We start from the raw sequence: 18,726 nt of genomic DNA on the forward strand, positions 1-18,726 counted from the left end.
ATCGTTGACTCGATATAGTTTATTATTATTATTATTTAATATTTTTTGAATATCTATAATTTCGAATTTGCATCTCATAAGATTAATGTCTTTGTTTATTTCAGAAACACGGTACAACGAGCAAACCACTGAAACCGGTAAAATTGGACAGCGAGGAGCAGGCTAAGATCGCAAAGGCAGGTCTGGAGATGAAGCTGATCACTTCGGAAATGGATGCGGAAACAGAGAAATGGCAGGAAAGTGGAAGCGCCCTAGAAGAGAACAACGACATCGTGAAACGCGCGAAGAACATGTCCTCGATGGCATTCTCGATGTACCAATTCACCAGAGGTGAAGGGGCGTTGAAAACCACCCAAGATCTATTCACCCAAGCTGAGTATTTCGCCGAGGAGGCGAACAGATTGTACAAGGTTGTGAGACAATTCAGCTATCAGGTATGTATCAGTTACTAAGGCAGCGTAGATTCAGAACAAAACTGATACACATTTTTTAATTGGTCTGATGTTCAGATGTTATGTATATACGTGTATGAGTACAGGAAACACCTATACGTACACGTATACACGAACATCATCACTCTTACTTTGTAATCATACTCTTTTATCATTGTTTATTATTATTATTATTGTTATTATTACTATTTTTATTACTATTGTTGTTATTGTTATTATTATTATTATTATTACTATTGTTATTATTATTTGTTATCATTACTGTTTACTATTATCATTATTGTTATTATTCTCATGATCATCATCATTATTATTACGGATTCTATACTGGACTTGATTCCGAGTTTTTTGATCCTCGCTATATTGGAAATATTTTTACTTCGATTTCGCTAATTGATTTTCATTTTTATGTAATTGCTACGCTAGAGCTACGTCGAATCCAGACAAATTCCTCTTCTTGTTTACGGTGTATCATACGTTTATATAAGTACTCTTTTTGTGTCTGATCGATATTTTCAAGAATAAATAATATTTTAATCGATGAGAAAAATGTAACGTACGGAGTAATGTTAGAAATGGATTGGGGGTAGCTCGGCCGTGAGATATTAGCATTAGACATGTTCGAATTAACACGTTTGCTGCCCTTTCGACCCTCCTAGCTAGGCCGAATATATATATAGTTACCCAAAACCATTTTGATCTTTCTATATTTTCTTGAAACAAAAGTCAACAAAAACGCTAACCTTGTAATATATATTCTTGTATTATGAAACCCTTTTTTGACCCTCGCTCTTTGAATGCCTCCATCCAGGTAACTCTTTCTCTCTTTACTTTAGACCCTTGTTGGGCTAATAGAGATTACGTTCGCCTTGTATAAATCGTTCTCATTGCCGTGCATTATACCGCTCATTTTTCTGCGAACTCATTGTTCATCAGTTGCTGTTAAGTGTTTTCGTGTTTCTCTTTACATCACTACACACTATCTTTTTATTGTTCTATTACTTTACTATACGCAAGAGTACTGTGCTATGCAAAATCGTGCGATGATACCTGATATGATTTATCCCAAACAATCGTTTTTCTCGAATGACGTAGTATATTTGTACCTCATACGTTGCTTTTGTTCGTTCTCATTACAAGGAAGGACGTTGCATTTTTCATAGTGACTTACATGGCGGTAAAATAATTTTCGCTAGGCAATCAAACGATTACGTTGTTCCCAATTTGATAATCGAAAATAATTTCTATAGCTCGCGTGTTTATACCGTTACGGATTAATATTGAAAACAGCTATACGATAATTGTCGCATCGGTAGATATGTATTCTTCTTAATGTCAAGTTTCATACAATCGAGATTTGAAATGATCAAGTATATTCGAGTTTCGTTGTTTGAAAGTGTACGTAACTACGATTACATTTATAATATTTTTCGTGTTTTGTTTTTACGTTCGTTAAGAAAGCTCCAGCTGAGAAAATAAAAGTTCTTTAGATTAATCAGTTCAATAGCCAGAACTTTTTCAGACTCTGGTAATTAACGAAGTATGTATAAGTTCTGCAGCAGGATTGTGATTCTCATTTTGAAACGTAGACATACCGTTGAATCTCTCACGTCTCATACCACCAAATCAACTATGATCGTTATTTTGTTGATAAAACCAATTTTATATACGTACATTTACGACTTTTTTTGTGTACGATTAGTAAGGTGTGTTTTAGATGCTACGGGAATGCTTCCGTCTGTGGACGACGTCTATGTGCATTGTGGTCCCCCTCCTTCCACTATCTGGGGCATGACTATTATGTCTCAGTTTTTGCCAGCTTCCGATTCGACCTTTTTTTACACTTTATTATTAAATGGCAGCTAAAATGAAATTTTATTCTATTTTCGTGGGATCCTCCCGATAGAGCGATATTACTTTGTTACTTTGTTCGCTACAAAAAATTAAGATTAAAATACATGTGAAGATAAGTCTTACGACTATGACACATAGTCGTATAAAAAAGTATTTTAATCGCATGTAACTTGCTTCTAATTGAAAGCGCGTCACTTAATACTACTACGCATTTTACTCGCATAAGGACACGTAAAGTCACTCATTCTTCGTCACTTTCGAGACTCTATCATCGAAAGGAGTACGTGAAATAATTTTCTATGAAAGAAATTCTCAAATTCAAAAAGAAATACGTTTGATTAATTATTTATTTCAAGTTCATTTTAGCTGCGATCGTTTGAGAAAAGCGTATCGCTTGATCTTAATTATGATTCAAAATAAATTGTCATTCGAGAAGCTTGCAAAAACAACAAGGTCTGTACTAATTCACTGTCATTCACACAGTCACTCTCTAATGTTCTCGAACAGCAGACACGTTCTTTTTTCAAACTTGTTGCATTGTGTTCTATTAGGACGAATAGAAAATGTCTTTTGTTAACTTTACTAGATGCAATCTTTTTACAAATATCCAAGATATACGTATTTTAAAGTATTTATTATACTAGTCAATCGATAAAAAATAGAATCAGGCATTGCTTTAAAGATTTATTCGACTTCGCTACAAATGTATAACGATGATTTCGCAGGGCAAATGTAATTGGTGTTTTTCAACGATTCTCCAACAGAAATTGGATCGTATTATATCGTATCGTATCGCGTCGTTTCCTTTAGTAATGAAATAGCGAAAATACAAAAATAATAATTTAATCGAATCGTCTTTTATACGATCCTATACAATCAATTTGTATTTTGCGCAAAAATTTTTAGGTACTAAAAAATTACTCTAATTTATATTTTGCAGAAATTTTCAATACAAAAAACCACAATTTATTAACGATTACGCGCTCTCGATAACAAAGGAAAATTTTGCACAGAAATAACAAATATGTATAACATTTCTCTTATCTTCAAAACACGACCCATGCTTCGAGTTAGATCAACATCGAATTATAGATATACATAACATGCTAATATGGCAAATATAAAAATTGAAAAAATGAATTTTCTAGATTTGAAATATCTGATCACGTCGTTGGAAACGAATCACGATTACGTTTGCCTTGCGATACGAACGAAGACGTAAGATTGTATACGATGTTGTGCATGGGTGCAGGTACCAGGGGGACCGCACAAGAAAGAACTCTTGGAAAATCTTGATCGTGTGCCAACGTATGTGCAGCAGCTTCAATTCACCGTGAAGAATCCCACCGTTGGAAAAGCCGCCACCTTTACCAAAGTCGATAACGTAATACAAGAGACAAAAAATTTAATGAACGTGATTTCGAAAGTGGTGACCACGTGTTTCGTCTGCGCCACAAAGGTAAGATACGCTCGCGCGTTATTTCATCTTATACCATGCACAAGAAAAATTTTAGCGTCGACCACACCAATTGGCCCTTTTAGTCACGTTACATTTTTATCTTTTGTTTAGTATTTCCCTCACTTTTCATCTTTTCTTTTTCTTTTTTCTCTGTTTTTCTTTTGCTCGAGAACGAAATACGTATGTGTGTGTTCAGTCTTTATCGTTCCCTCGCACTTGTAGGAGGTATTTTGTTTGATTAAAATTGTAGAAATAGCTTGTTGAACGAAGGAACAAAAGACTGGGCAGTATTTTTTATCATAGCTGGCTTTGCGATAGTGAAAGTGATATGTTTTCATTTTTACATAATTGTTTAGCTATTATGTCATGTAATACTGCAAAGTTACGAGAAGATATCTCTGTGTAATACTTGTCTTTTTAACTATATTCGCTTAACGTGGAGCATTTCTCACGAGGATTCAAACAAGGAGAAACAACAAAAACAATTTATTTACACCTCATTTGTTCCTATCAGAAAATTTTCCAGTTTGTATTCCTTGTGTATTTCCGATATAATTATTACTCGTCAGATTTTAAATTTATTTGCTTGGGAGGCAAAACAAAGCTAACGTAAATATTCGCACAAGCGAACTACACAGTATTATAATATACATATATATATATATATATATATAGTAAGCGACGCAGTAAAGTGTGTTCTATGTATCCTTCCATGCATTCGTCGAATAGCACAATGTCACGATGCCGCAGTACATGGAGCTCAGTCCGACGATACCTGGCCTAGCTGAAGAGGATTGCTTGTATCCAGTTAGTCCGCAATTGTTACCATCCACCAGTCCCTACGTACAACCTTATCCGTTAACTTCGGCCCAGTTACACAACATTCTAAGAGGTGCGAATCTGGGCTTTCCACTCTTCAACTACAACACCCTGCCAAATACCACTTCCACCAGTACTGCTACACGCAATTCCGCATCCTTCGTTCATCCATCGGTCCTTCCATACTCGACACCCATCACGACTTCCACTTGCGGGCCGCAGGCTCCGTATTGCCTACAGAATCTACAGCTGCTGCAGCTGCAGCTACAACAGGCACAGCTGCAGCACCTAAGACACGCCGCCACCTTGCCGAGATAACACAGACTTTCGTTCGCACCCCGAAGGTCGCACGTGTTCTTCACGCACAGCTACAGAAGCGCTGTTCTTTCTGTTGTACACAGGTTCGATTTTGGTTTCCACCCATTGAGTTTTTCGTTTTCCGTTTTCCGTTTTCTGTTTTCATTCTTTTTCCTTTCGCTTTCTCGCTTATTGTCAGCCTGCTTCTCGCCTCGCTACTATGTATTCGAGCGAACGCCAATGATCGAATTACGATCGACCGAAGAACTTTTCCATTTCGAGCTTCGAATAATATGTACACTCTGCTCGGGAAATAAGTTAATTGAATTTCCACGGTTTCCATGAAGTTAAAATGACAGTAATTTCCGATTAGTTTAACACCTCGAATTTAGTCCTCGAGGTACGGCTATAGATCAAAATTGTTCTATGAAACGGTAAAATATCTAACGCGATATGACATTGCAATACCGTTAACCAAACGATCCAATTGTCCCATCTTCTATCTAGTACGATCGATCGTTTTCGCATCATTTGTGTTCGACAAACGCGTTCCCCTTCCCCCTTTCCGGCGCCGCTTTTTCTTATGCGATGCATTTTACGCGTAGTCTTTGTTTTATTGCTCTAATAAGTTGGCTCGATTTCTTGTTTTTCTTACTGTACTTTGCAGATGTTTTTTTCATGGTCCAATTTTTGAACAGCTTCGTTTCGATCGACAAGTTACACAGTGACATCGAATATCGATTTGGCATAGTTCACGGCACGAAGAGGAACTTTTAATCAATCTAGTTTCCTGTTTTCAGCTATCTTTACAGGAATGGATGCAATACCATATTTCACCGTGTAACGGAATTCATTATTTCTTCTTTCTCTATCGATATCATATCTGACACACCGTAAACTGTAAAATATAACGCTTGTTTTTTAACATACCAAATTAATTGACAATTTTCATTAGAGTAACAATTTGTCATAACGACTTCCGATTTTTCCAAATCATCAACTTTTTATAAACAAGTAACGATTCATTCTTCATGATCGCAGTGCATCATTAACAATTACGACCGCTAACGAACCCATTTGCAACTAAAACACTTCGAACGATCATGAAATGGAATATCGATACGGTGGACAAAAGTATTTTGAATTTACATATGATTAAAACGAACGAATAAAAACCAGCCAGCTGTTATTGACTTGCCTTTTTGTTGCGAGTCGATATCTTGATTATTTTTTTACGTTTAAGTCAAAAGGCTTTAAGTCAATATTTTAAACATCTATGCGCTCGATTGGCGTAGATATGACATTCCATTAACAATGAGGAACAAGAATCTTACCGAGCAACGTATTTCTAACTGTTTTTACACGTATAGATTCGTAGTTTATATCGACTTGGAGATCATGGAAGAGAGGTGGCGCAATAAATACACTTTGTATGTGTACGAATGTCTGCGAATGTCTGCGATAAATAGACACGCGAGGATAATTAAAGGGTGTATTGCCAAAGTACTTTTGGTCCGACGTATCGATCGAGAAGCTAGTCCAATGCTTATCTCCGTGATCAGGAAGAGTCGGCGGAAAGGAAGAAAAAATGTACAGAGTGGATAATCTGTAGTTTTGGATCTATTTTTCAGTACAACCTGGATTTCCGAGGTCTGTCGGCGCGTGGGGCCGGCGGCTCGCCGTACAGGGGCGGAGAGGGTGCAGGCGCCGATGGCGACGGTGGTGGTGCTGGTGTCGACGGCAGCAAGGCGGGCTCCGCCCCCGGCAGCGACCCGTCTGTCTGACAGTTTGGGATGGCCCGACGGGCCAAGGGGGACGCTCGCCGCACTCGGGTTTCCTTTCTACTTTTCTAGGAAGAACCCTCGCCTGCCCCACCGAAACGTACACGTCGGGCTCCCTCGATTCCCTTCGAGATCCCAACGGAATCTTACAGATTTTCGACGGGATTTCCAATCTTACCAACCAATCGTTTATGTTTATTCGGTTCCTAAAGTTTCTTATTTATTAAGCCTTATTTCACGAATGATGCACGTAGCATCAAAATGTCAATTTCGTCGAGAGAAATGCCGAATTTAAAAAATTCTATTACGTTTGAATAATTATCTTCTACTTGTTAAAAAATATGTTTATCTAAAGTCATGTTGTAGCAAAATATTACAAATAGATCCGAGAAATCCCATCGAAAGAACAGAATATTTTCAAACCAATTATTATTATTATTCTAGTCTGCAATTTTTAGCAAAGAACAAACGTTCATCGAATCACGTCGAGGAACGAATATCGAACAAACAAATATGGTCGAATGAAATGTTGGTCGTTCCGAAATGTTGGCCGAAACGAACGATAAAATTCGATGAAACCTTCGTTACAAGTTACAGGTTTCGATTAACGAATGAAAGAAATTCAATCTTATTTCAAATGTTACCGGTGCTATCCAAAATTACCAATCGACTGGTTTCTTGATTAACTAAGGATTGTCTAGGAGATAAGCTGACCGTGTAATTTCTTATGAGCACATTACATTTGTATCCGACGAGTGGACTTTGAAAGCGCGTTTGCTTTTCAAAGGGAATATTTAGAATTTAGATTATCGACGTGTACGTTTCTCAATCGTAATTTGCTTCGAGCACAAGCTACATATATTCCACTGATTAGTTACGGTACACGCGTAATCTTTGCGTTGCTCAATATAGAAAATGAAACGGGTTTTCCGCTCGAGAAACGGTTCCGTGTCGCTTCGCGTGACTGCCATGAAACGCATGACAGGAACCAATAGAGAATCACAAGAAATTTAGGTACGCTTTTACACAAAAAAGCGCACGCGTCAAACCGTGCAAAAAATCAAGAACACAAAGAACGTTAAAGCGCGTTCGTTGGCGTTTTAAAAGATATACGAAAAAACTGTTTCCTTAGGAAAGTAACGGCTATTTCGATTTTCCAAAATTTTCATGTAATCGCATAAAATTATCTTAAACGTGTTTCGACGCGTACGTTTAAAATCGTGTTTGCTCCGAACACGACCCATTTACGGCTGAACGAAATGTAAAATGAACGTCACTCGAAACAAACAATTTTTCCTGCACCCTTTTTACTCTCTTCTTTAGAATTTCATCATACGGTAAATTTTATCCTGCAATGTATCTATGAATAAAACGAGCAAGACGAGCGATTTAGACTCTAGAGCATCGTCGAGTTGTGCGATGAATTCAATGTTTACAGCGGCAATAATGCAGCCATATCAGAAAAATCGACGTCCGATGAGCGAACGGCAAAACTGTTTGGAATAATTAACGCCGTTAACAGAAGTCGCTTTACGCGGCTTTTATTCGAAAAATCCTTTCGCCAAAACAACGATCTGCGTAGGTAATTTGTTCTCTTCGTCCGTGACAGTATGCGTGCCTCTATCGTAATATATGTTGCTGCTGCTACCGCTGCTTTAAAATTCATTCAACTTTCCGTGTGATTTATCGAACGATATACATACGTGTAATTCAAGTGGCAGCGAAGCAAAAATTTCAACGCAGCACGTTTCATCGTTAACAAGTCGTTTTGTCTTTTGCTGCACTGACTTTAATCATCTCTCTGTCTCTTCGTTCGAGAATTTCTGAACGACTCCATATGCAAAAAAAAAAAAAAAAAGAAAAGAAAATTCTAAAACGAAAGAAACTCGTTCTTCCATGTAGAAAAGTTGGTGCAACGACAATAAACTCGATCGAAATGTCTTTTAAACATCCGCTTACGCGTCTCACCAACTGATTTTTCAACAAATTTCCCCACTTTCTTTCTTTGTTACGTCAAGTCACGTTATGTATCTTTCACCGTTAACGCAACGTGCTGCGAGGCATTACGCTTCTCAAGATTCGCTTTTGACGTTCAACAGTTAACTAATATCTCGCCAATTAACGTATGGCAAGGTATTAAACACTTCGATAGACAAACAGTCTCGCTTGTTACCTGAACAATGGCTATGCGTGACGAAGCCTAGAATCTGATTCTTTGAATTTTCAAACTTTTTACACCGTCGCACTAGGAAGCTAAGGAGAACGCAAACCTCTGCGATTTTATATTATAATACTATACCAAATATTCGTTCGGCGTCATTATTAAAGAAACGGTTTACTTATAACAATAATCGTCAGATCAAAATGATATGATGTTACTAAACATAAATTACTTTCAAGTTATACAGGATTAATTTTACAAAAAGATTGTTCTTTATGCTTTAAATTCAAATCGCTTCTTTCTACATATGTATAAAGGTATTCTCCTCAACTTCACACATTTGATACGCTAAAAGCCTCGATAAAAATAACTCAGGATAATCAAATTCCACGCAAAGAAATATCGCGCGAGAACGAAGACTATTCGTTTCATGATCCGAGACTTTTGCTTTTTACACTTTCGAATACCAAATAATTTAATAATTGACTGTCGAATGTAAGCTGCAGATTTTGCGAATGATGAAATCACGAGAGCAAGAGCACAGCTTGAATGATGGGGCAGGAGGTGGTTATCGAGGGTGACCTGGGGGCGGCAGCAGGGCGGTCAGGGACGTACTTTGTGGCAAAGACGCCGTTAGACAAGCACGATAACCGAAATCTCGTGGCTCGAGCTCCGTTAACTTAAAACGAATCGATTGCTCCACTCGATCAAACCCTATATGCGACAACATATTTTTTCATTCTTCCGAAAACGCGTGTGTCGTGTCGAAATTAACATTTGATCAGGCCGAGTCGAGTCAAGCCAAGCCAACCGCCTTGACAAAGGTGTCACAAATGAAAATCGTGCTCGTAATTGTAATACTTCCACGCAGAGTCGTCTTTGAAACCGCTGACGAAACGTCTGTTCATTCCCTCTCGTCGGAGAAACGGAAAATAATCAAGATTCGACTTTGGGGTCTGACTTTAGGGTTTGGCCTGAAGCGGATCGAAATGGAGAAGAATCATCGCGATCGATGACTGTACACGAGCAACGTTCGCTACGTTTTTTTATTTCATCAATTGACGGTCCAACAAATTTCTATCCACATTGAACATTATGCATTACGATTATATACAGTTACGCTGTACCGTATTGAACCGACATATCGTCCCATGCGTTCTTTGTACGCTATGAAAGTCGACATTAGAAATCGGAAGACGCAGGCATGAATCGTTGCTCAGAGTTTCAATGGATCCGATTAACAGTCAGAACCCGTTCCCGTCATCTTCCGCCAATCTCTATGCGTATTCGTAAATACAGACCACAGAACGACGTTAAACGAGCTTCCTCTCAACGAACCAGACGAAGCCAAGCCCAAAGAGATTTAAAAATGAACCTGTCGTTCTGCCACGGAAGTAACGATTTTGACGATTAGCATTAGCATTAGTAACGTTGCATTCAACAGGCGACTGAAACGTAAAAATCAATTGTACATAGAGCCATAAGTTATACGCAGGCTAAATGTCGACCAGTCATGCATTTCTCGTACTTACAAATATATATATATATATATATATATATATATATATATATATATATATAGAAGATCGATTCTGTATGTATTATACAGAGTTGGCACAAAGAATGTGACCGATCACAGGAGTTGAAGAGTATGAAGAGAAACGGGTCGTAGATGTCGATGATGCAAAGTCGTGCTATATTCCAGATACGAATGTAATCGCGATAATTTGAAACGATATTAATGTACTCTCTTTACGGAAATATCGATCGACTTTACTTCACCGATCAAAAGAGATTGAAAATATGACCGATGTAACGTTGGAATTGACAAGGATTCGGAACGATCGTAGGCGAATGAGACACATGCGATATCGACGAAGCCTCCGATCGATGAGAATTCGTTGATAGATCCTCGAGATGTTCCTAGGGTGTAATTACGCGAATCCGCGTTCTCGTATTGCGTACGCGTAACCTCGCAGGAATATAATAACCGACTTGTTATAAGTTGTAACACACGCACGTGACGCGTTTGTACAAACTCTGTATCATACTTTATCCGCGGTCTTTTAGAGTATATGATAATGATAGAGCTCGATCAGTTGTTAAGGGGTAAGCTTAAGTTTCTTTTCTATAAAACAGCACAAATATTTTATAAGGGGAAACCGAAAGAAGCGGATTTCCGCGTAAGCGTTCAGTTGATCATCTCATTATCGAATCAAGTTAGTGTGAATCATAGATATTGTTAATAATCAGAAACTATTTTCGGAGCTCTATCGTCAGGTCTCAGGTCTCAGGTCTCAGGTCGAGGAAACCAAACTTTCCCTTCGGCATGAAGGTGTTTTGTCGATCGAGTTACCGTACATACAAGGCTTTCAAGGAAAGCATTTCAATTTTGATCTGAATCTTTTCAAATAATTCCACCGTTAGTTATATCTTTAAAGTTCGAACGAATGTTGTAGTCCTTACTATCGAAGGAATATGTTTCACGCACACTGATCTTTGACAAGTAGAATTGAACTTAGACGCAACATTGGATTCATACGTTTTGCGCGAAGAAAATATGCAAAAGTATCCAAAATATTTAGAGGACAAAACGAATTTCTGTCGAGACTTTACTTCTTTAGTTGCGAATTTGCAAAGTCATCTGCGGTCTATCTCTTCTGGGCAACGTCCATCTCTAGCCGAATTACCGCAACTAAAGACCATCCCAATTGCCAATTCTACAACTTTCGTTATACGTATACATATACCTTGTATCTCTTTCTATACTTCTATTGTGTTTCTATTAGAAATCCAACAGATTTCAGAGTATAGATACATCTTTATCTCTTGCAAATTCGGTTTCTACATTAAGATTATTCGAAACGATGATCTTCGATAGTGCGTTCATTCGAGATCTGATAGCACAGTTTTGCGTTGGATCGGCTTCGTTGTTTCCTATCTGAAGTGGAGTTCTCGTCGTACATTAACATTAATACCAATGGTGATAGTAAATATATAGTTGATCGAAATTCTAGTTGTTGTATAGAGGTCAGTTGATAAGTGTAACGTGTATCGATAATATCGTTAAGTATATTAACAGCAACAATAATGATTATATGGCTAGCATTCACAGTCGTGACACTATTGTATATTCCAGAAGCTTGGCATTCGTATTCCAGAAACGATTGACGAAACCTTCTCGTTCATCGCTGTTCGAACGTCTCATTAGTCTCTCTCTCTCCCCACCCCCGTGTACTTATACATTGTCTCGAATTTGTAATTTTATTCTATGTATCCATATGTAATTCTACCTCAATTCGTAGCTTAGATACCTCCCTAAGAAGGAAAAGATTCTACTCGTGGATTAACGATATTGTATTTAGGTGTTATCTGCGTTTCGATCATTGATCAATCCCAATTTGTCGGCATATATGTAAATTAAAATGAATTCAACAGCTGATAGGAAAGGAGAAACGAGGTATTCGTTAATTGTCATTAGATTTGGTTCGTTCCAATTCGTTGACGAAAACAACGATTGTCACACGAAGCAACGCGCGAGACACATTTTCTAGGAGCTCATCGTTCCCATCGATTGTGCCTATCTTCTTCTAAATGTTAACACGTTTTTACTGGAAACCACACGCGCGTGTCACGTCTGTATACGCAAAATACATACGTATGTACTTATTTATATCCTGTACGACGTTCGTTTTGTAACTGTTTTATGCTCTCGACAAAAACAGGAAAACAGAACATAAAACTGGCAACGAACAATGTACATAGTGAAAATTTTAATGTCAATCTATATATACATAATACGCATAATATGTACCATTACGTGAATACTAAATACTAAATACCGACGATTGCTGTTAGTTGGACTATTTCGTGCCTCTGGTGTAATATTATCGATGATTGATATTTCATTGTGTCCTGTTTTTCTTGAAAAGAAAACGACAAAAGAAAAAAGAAACTGAAAGATAATATGAGTGAAAGCCGGTATGAAAAAACCAAGTAGCCTTGTGACAAGCATCTGAACCGAAGAAAAACGTGATTCGTAGATTTAAAAAGTGAACGATCAGATATTCGCATGTTTTTCTTGTCCGAGTTGTTGTTCTCCTTGTTCTTTTTCTTCGTCTTTTCAATTAATCGATCCATTAGTATAACTCTAAAAACAGAACAGGTAAAAGTTGTCCATTTATACCTAAATTATCGCACAATTTTCTATTTTATAAATTCCTTGAGATCTTTTATTTTTTATTTTTATTTGAATCTGTTTTCCATAAATTTGTCCGTTAGCGTATTCCCGACTCAAATCTATGTTGTATGTTTTGTTTGTCCGGAAAGATCGTGCCGATTTTTAAAGAAATAAAAAACATTTTCTTACTCATTTCGATGCATTAAAACTCCAACTGAAAGAGACGATTAAAAACTTTCTGAACAATCGGTATATTATTCTCCGAGTATTCGATCGATCACGGTTGCATCCAAACTATTAACCAAGTGAACATTTAAATAATTATTAATACAAAAGTCACTAGATTACTAGACAATCGCATTTAAATCGCGAACAATCGATTCTACAATCTTAGTCTTTCCATTTTTTAACGATCGAGCAGATGATGTAGATATCATGCTTCGTACATCAGTCATTCTGATCTGTTAGTCCTACGTTAGTCAGATTTTAGATAAATATCGATGACAATAATTTCGGGTAATTACTTTCACGTTTGTTCTAGCAAATGTTTGAGATTCTAATAGAACGTGCGCACTTGATAACAGGAACATGTCTATATTTTTTGACGTTATTCAATCGTGACATAATTGAATTTCCGGACGATGTTAAGATCGTAAACGATCTAAGACTCCCCAGGAATTTTTTATATTTTTCTGCTCGAATAAGACAATTTTTGTCGAGTCGAACGATTGCTTGATCGTAGACGACGTGAAAGTAAAGTCAGTGTTATTGATGCGACGATCGTGCTATTTCTTTCTCCTTCCTTAAGAAATTATGAACTATATGAAAAAATGTGAAGAAATGTGATATATGATTTGACTATTATTTTTATGAGCATTTAATAATATTTTATAGTTTTCTTTGAACAGTGAGTACAAATATGACAAGCGTGTTTCTTTTAATTGGAGCTTTAATAGTTTGAATATTACAATAGAAAGATGTAAAAGAGCTTCACGTAATTGTATAACAAAGTACAAAATAGTCTTTTAAACTAACATAGAATATAACAATTGATATACTAAATATCCAATAAAAAAGATAAATTTAAACGTATAGATATCACTTTAGTATTATAGAAATAATTTTTGTTCTAAACAATTCAATATACATATAAACCAGGTATAACTATAGCTATTGTTCCATCATAATTGTCAGTATGTTAATGTATTAATAAGAATTCGGACAAAATGTTGAAATATAGTTCATAGTCTTTTTAAAAAAAAGGGAGGGAGGTGAAAAGAAAGAGAATCGGTGATGTTGCGCCAACAACGCTAACTTTTTAATTTCTGAAATTTGCTTCTCGCTCACTTGCAACTTCCCACATAAAAAACTACATACCAGATACTACTGAATTTTTGACCGTATATTGTAACCATAAAAAGATAATATACCAGTAACGCGGACATTAATTAATGTAAAGAAAAAGAAGCAAATAAGACATACTATTCGATCTTCTCTTTTTAATTGTAACTCTTTGTATAACGTATTTCATAAAATCACTCGAAAGCTCTCTTTAAGTATATATACTATACGTGTATATTATGAGCTTATAATAATTAATATATCTACAAAAAAACATCGATAGATCATTGAATAGAGTTCGTTCGGTAGCTAAATCTGTCTCTACTTGATGTATCTCAACAGATTTGATTCTTAATCTATAATTGAAAGAGAAAAAGAAAAAAGAAGAGACGCGCGCGCAAACACCAAAAATAAGTCGTAAGCTTTATCTTTATTCAATTTTATGCGTAACTATTTAACATTTAAAGAAAAAAGAGCAAAGGTATTATTATACAACGCGTGGTCTCAGTGCGAAAAAATAAAATATAGATTTTTCTACATTTTATTATTGTGACTGATCGATATTAAAACACAATTGCAATTTCTGCGATTAAAGTCGTCGAACATATGTTACGCAACACGATTTACAAGCAAAAGGGAAGAAAGGAAAAGAAATACAAAAAATAAAAAATATACGTATATGTATATACATATGTATACGTAGCTGTTAACGTTACTTCTCTTGGGATTGACAAAACTTCAGTATTCACTAGACGGTCAATTGAGAAAACGAAGTAAATGTGCACGAAGCCGTAGTCGTATAGAATCTCTTCTCTCTCTGTAACGCTTTTGACAACAAAGAAAAAAATCGTGTGACGTATTTTTCGGATGTTTCAATAATTGCCTAATCATTTTCATACCGAGTGTCCACTTCGAGCCCCTCGACAAGAGTATATAACGTTAATCGCGGCAAGCGGTGATAATATTTAAAAATTACATGCAATTCGGGTCGTGCGTTATTCCAATATATATTTCAACGAAAACTTATGCCATTTTTTAACAAATTGCAACTACGTATCACTTCTTTTTCTTTTGTTATATAGAAATAATTTACTACATTCGCTATTTTAACTTTTTAAGTTTCCATTTTTTTGTGCAATTTTTCTACTCAATCGTGTTCAAATACAAGAAGAAAACCACATGCATTTGAACGTTTATATGACGAAGAATCGAAAAGCGCACGCCGTTGTTTTCACCCCAGCTCGTGACGAATCTGATCACCCATTTCAGAAAGAAAAAAGGATAAACTTATGTTTCGACAACTTTTTCTTTTTGAAGAATCTTTCTTTTTGATATCTATACCTGTGTATATCTTTAAGCAAGGTATCGTAGTCCTATGTCTCGCGAGTGAATCTCTGATCTTACGTCGATGAAGTGATCATTTTGATTCAGGAATGGACGAAGGAATAATTAGAGAAAACAGAGACAACGGGAAGTTGTCAAATTGATCCATTTGTTGCCTACACGAAACAGCTGATGTTTAGTTCACTTACAATTAATCAACAATTTTTTCTTCTTTTACCGATATATAGTAAAACCTCCAGCGTTCAATTTAGTAGGAAGATTTAACCGAATGACTAAATATTCATATTTTCATACAGTTTACTCTCCTCTATATTTTATTTGAAGAAAGTGAAAAGAATAATATTTTTGTCACTAACAACAACGAAGATATGATATAAATATAATATTATTTCAATTACTTCTTTCAATCGATATTATCTACCGTTCTTCCAGTTCGTCTCTGTATAGTCTGCGGTGAGAGTCGAATAATAAGAATCTGTATCGTCTATTTAGTGCGAATAGAATATTCCAACTTGATTCTAAAATAGATTAAAGAAATAATGGATCGAGCTCATTTAACAGTTAATTTTCCCAGTTCTAACGATTCATCGCATCAGGAATTTAAGTCGTGAAATTCGATCAATTTAAGAACCTATAATATTGCGATCGTTCGATCACTGAATTATACGGGTTCGGTTCGATTATTAAATTAGCAGAGGTGAGAAATCGAATGCCATTAAAAAGAGGTATTATCGAGTCTGTCACTAATTTTTTTCTCTTCTCTTCATTCGACTGTTCAACGTGGGGCTGTGATTGTCACCAAAACAAAAAACCAAAAAGGAAAAAATACAAAGAAAAGAATAAAATGGCCCCAGCACGATGTGGGGTAAATTTTTCAAACAGCGTCGCTTCGTTCTTTGCCGTGACTTCTTAGCGAAATAGATCGTTCAAAGACGACGAAAACTTGCGAATTATAGAATATTTCGTATAATTTCGTCTGAACACACGCCTTCGTAGTTCATACGGTCTTCCCAACGATGCTTAATGTTTCCTCGTTGAAAGATTAATTTGTAATAAGGACACGAGTGGTCGAAGAAACAGCCGCAAGGTTTGAGATATGAGATTTCTATTGTAGATTTTTTTAATAGAAGAAGGTTCGTTTTATCCATGGTAGGTTCGGTTTTATGCTTTAAGCTACTATGTGTGAAATTACGTAATAGTTGAGAATGAGAGAAAGAGAGAGAGAGAGAGAGAGAGAGAATGAGAAAGAATATTGAAAATTTAAAGAAAAAAACGCTTACCTACCTGCGATAATTTATTACCGAACGTTTCATTTATATCGACGATATACGGCAAAAGATATCGATCGTAGACGAATTTAGCGTAGATAGGTTTCGTACTTCGTATTTAATGAACATTATTGGATCATTGTATATTAAGTATTTCATGTATTGAAGCCGCAGAGGACAACTGAAAATAAATAATTGTAACCAAAAAATTGAAAGTTTCCTTAATCAACCTTTGAAATAGTGAGAAATATAAACCCAAAAATTATGATGGATACCTGTGCTTAGAAATTTAATATCCGTGTCATAATTTAATTTTATTTAAAAAAAATTGATTAATATACAAAAAACATAAAGATAATAATTATGAGTTCGAGATAAAATAATGGTAAGAGGATCAGATGACTCACAAAATGTGGGATACGAAAAAGCATTGAATATGTCAAGTCTATCGATAATTCCCAAAATTTCTAGATGGAATAAAAAAATAAAAAAATGGTATTTTACACCTCGTCCATCTTGTTATCTTCTAAATAGAAATATCTAGGTTTCACAAATAAGTAAATTATAATACATTCTTTAAAAAATGTACAGGAGAGAATAATATATGTTGTCGTCACTGACATAGGCCACTTCTACACCTTCGGGTCGGTGAGAATCTATTGAAAAAAATTTCTTGAAATTCAAGATCAAATTTTTTTTCGTTTGCATCGTATTCTATTTATCACGAAAACCAAGCTTGTCACAGGAATCATGGGTGGTACTTCAACCATTCTCTTGAAAAATATTGTTAAAACTCCATTGGCTTTTCCATTAACATTATGGACAATATATCTGCATTTCGCGGTCAGATCAAAGTAAATAACGCGATATTAATAAATAAACAGAATTATTCCCTAGCACGTATGGTGGTCTGACTTAAATAGAATAAAACACCTAATTTCATGATTTCAAATTGTTACAAAATTGTTTGCCTAATTTCATGATTTCAAATTATTACAAAAAGAAACTTTCAAACAAGAGTTGAATGACGCCGAAAAGGACATAATTTGATGTTATTAGTTTTTTTGCAGGTGAATACATGGAGGACAATGTTTTTTTTTATAGAATTACATTTCTTTATTCGTTGGTCGATGTATCTCGTTACTCCGTATAGAAAAGTATTAAATTCCTCTTACCTATATTTCTTCCTATATTGCTATACAAGAGTATAAAGTGATAAATACTTTATTTTATGTAAGTATTTGTGGTCCTTCATGTTCCTTCGAAAAACAGTAGAAATATTCTTATAAAAGAATTTTTCTATTTTTATTGAAGCATAGATTAAGAAAACATAGAAACGCCATCAACATAGAAAGAATTTCAAGGTGAATAGGAAGATCGCCAACGAGCATGGGAAAAATTCAGACAAAAATAAGCTTCACCAATTACTGCCTCTAACGGTTAATGATGGGGGAACGTGCGAATGTATGGCGACAGGGGAAATGTGCGTTCGTACTTCGTACTGAACCATATAGAGTTGACCGAAAAGCAGGTGCTTAGTATTTTATGATTAATGGTGAATTGACAATTCGAAAATCAGCGGCAAAATACTGCGCCGTATCACGAACACTTATAAGTTTTGTAAATATGTTATTTTCACACGAGAGAAGTTGTTTTAGCTCCATTAGTCAAGTAACGGAAACAAATTAATTTAAATTGACACAATTACACAAATTATTATACAGAAAATTATAAACTTATCATACAATTGTACAATTATTGTAAACCTGT

The 18,726-nt window shown here is 35.7% G+C and overlaps 1 protein-coding gene across 4 annotated transcripts in view; it reads left to right on the top strand.

Moving 5' to 3' along the window:
- LOC100646853 (alpha-catulin) overlaps positions 1-8,530 on the top strand; it is a 78,962-nt gene extending 70,432 nt beyond the window's left edge. For 3 of the 4 annotated variants that reach the window (XM_020865839.2, XM_048412119.1, XM_003393326.4), the window contains 4 exons: positions 105-434; positions 3,559-3,765; positions 4,495-4,985; positions 6,513-6,623. In XM_020865839.2, coding sequence (XP_020721498.1) covers positions 105-434; positions 3,559-3,765; positions 4,495-4,902 — 945 coding nt within the window. In that variant the 3' untranslated portion in view covers positions 4,903-4,985; positions 6,513-6,623. Of the gene's footprint in view, positions 1-104; positions 435-3,558; positions 3,766-4,494; positions 4,986-6,512 lie in introns of all 4 variants that reach the window. The other variant, XM_003393325.4, reaches the window with a different exon arrangement.
- The last annotated feature ends 10,196 nt before the right edge of the window (positions 8,531-18,726 follow it).

This window comes from Bombus terrestris, chromosome 14, assembly GCF_910591885.1.
Source record: "Bombus terrestris chromosome 14, iyBomTerr1.2, whole genome shotgun sequence".
NCBI classification, from domain to species: Eukaryota; Metazoa; Arthropoda; class Insecta; order Hymenoptera; family Apidae; genus Bombus; species Bombus terrestris.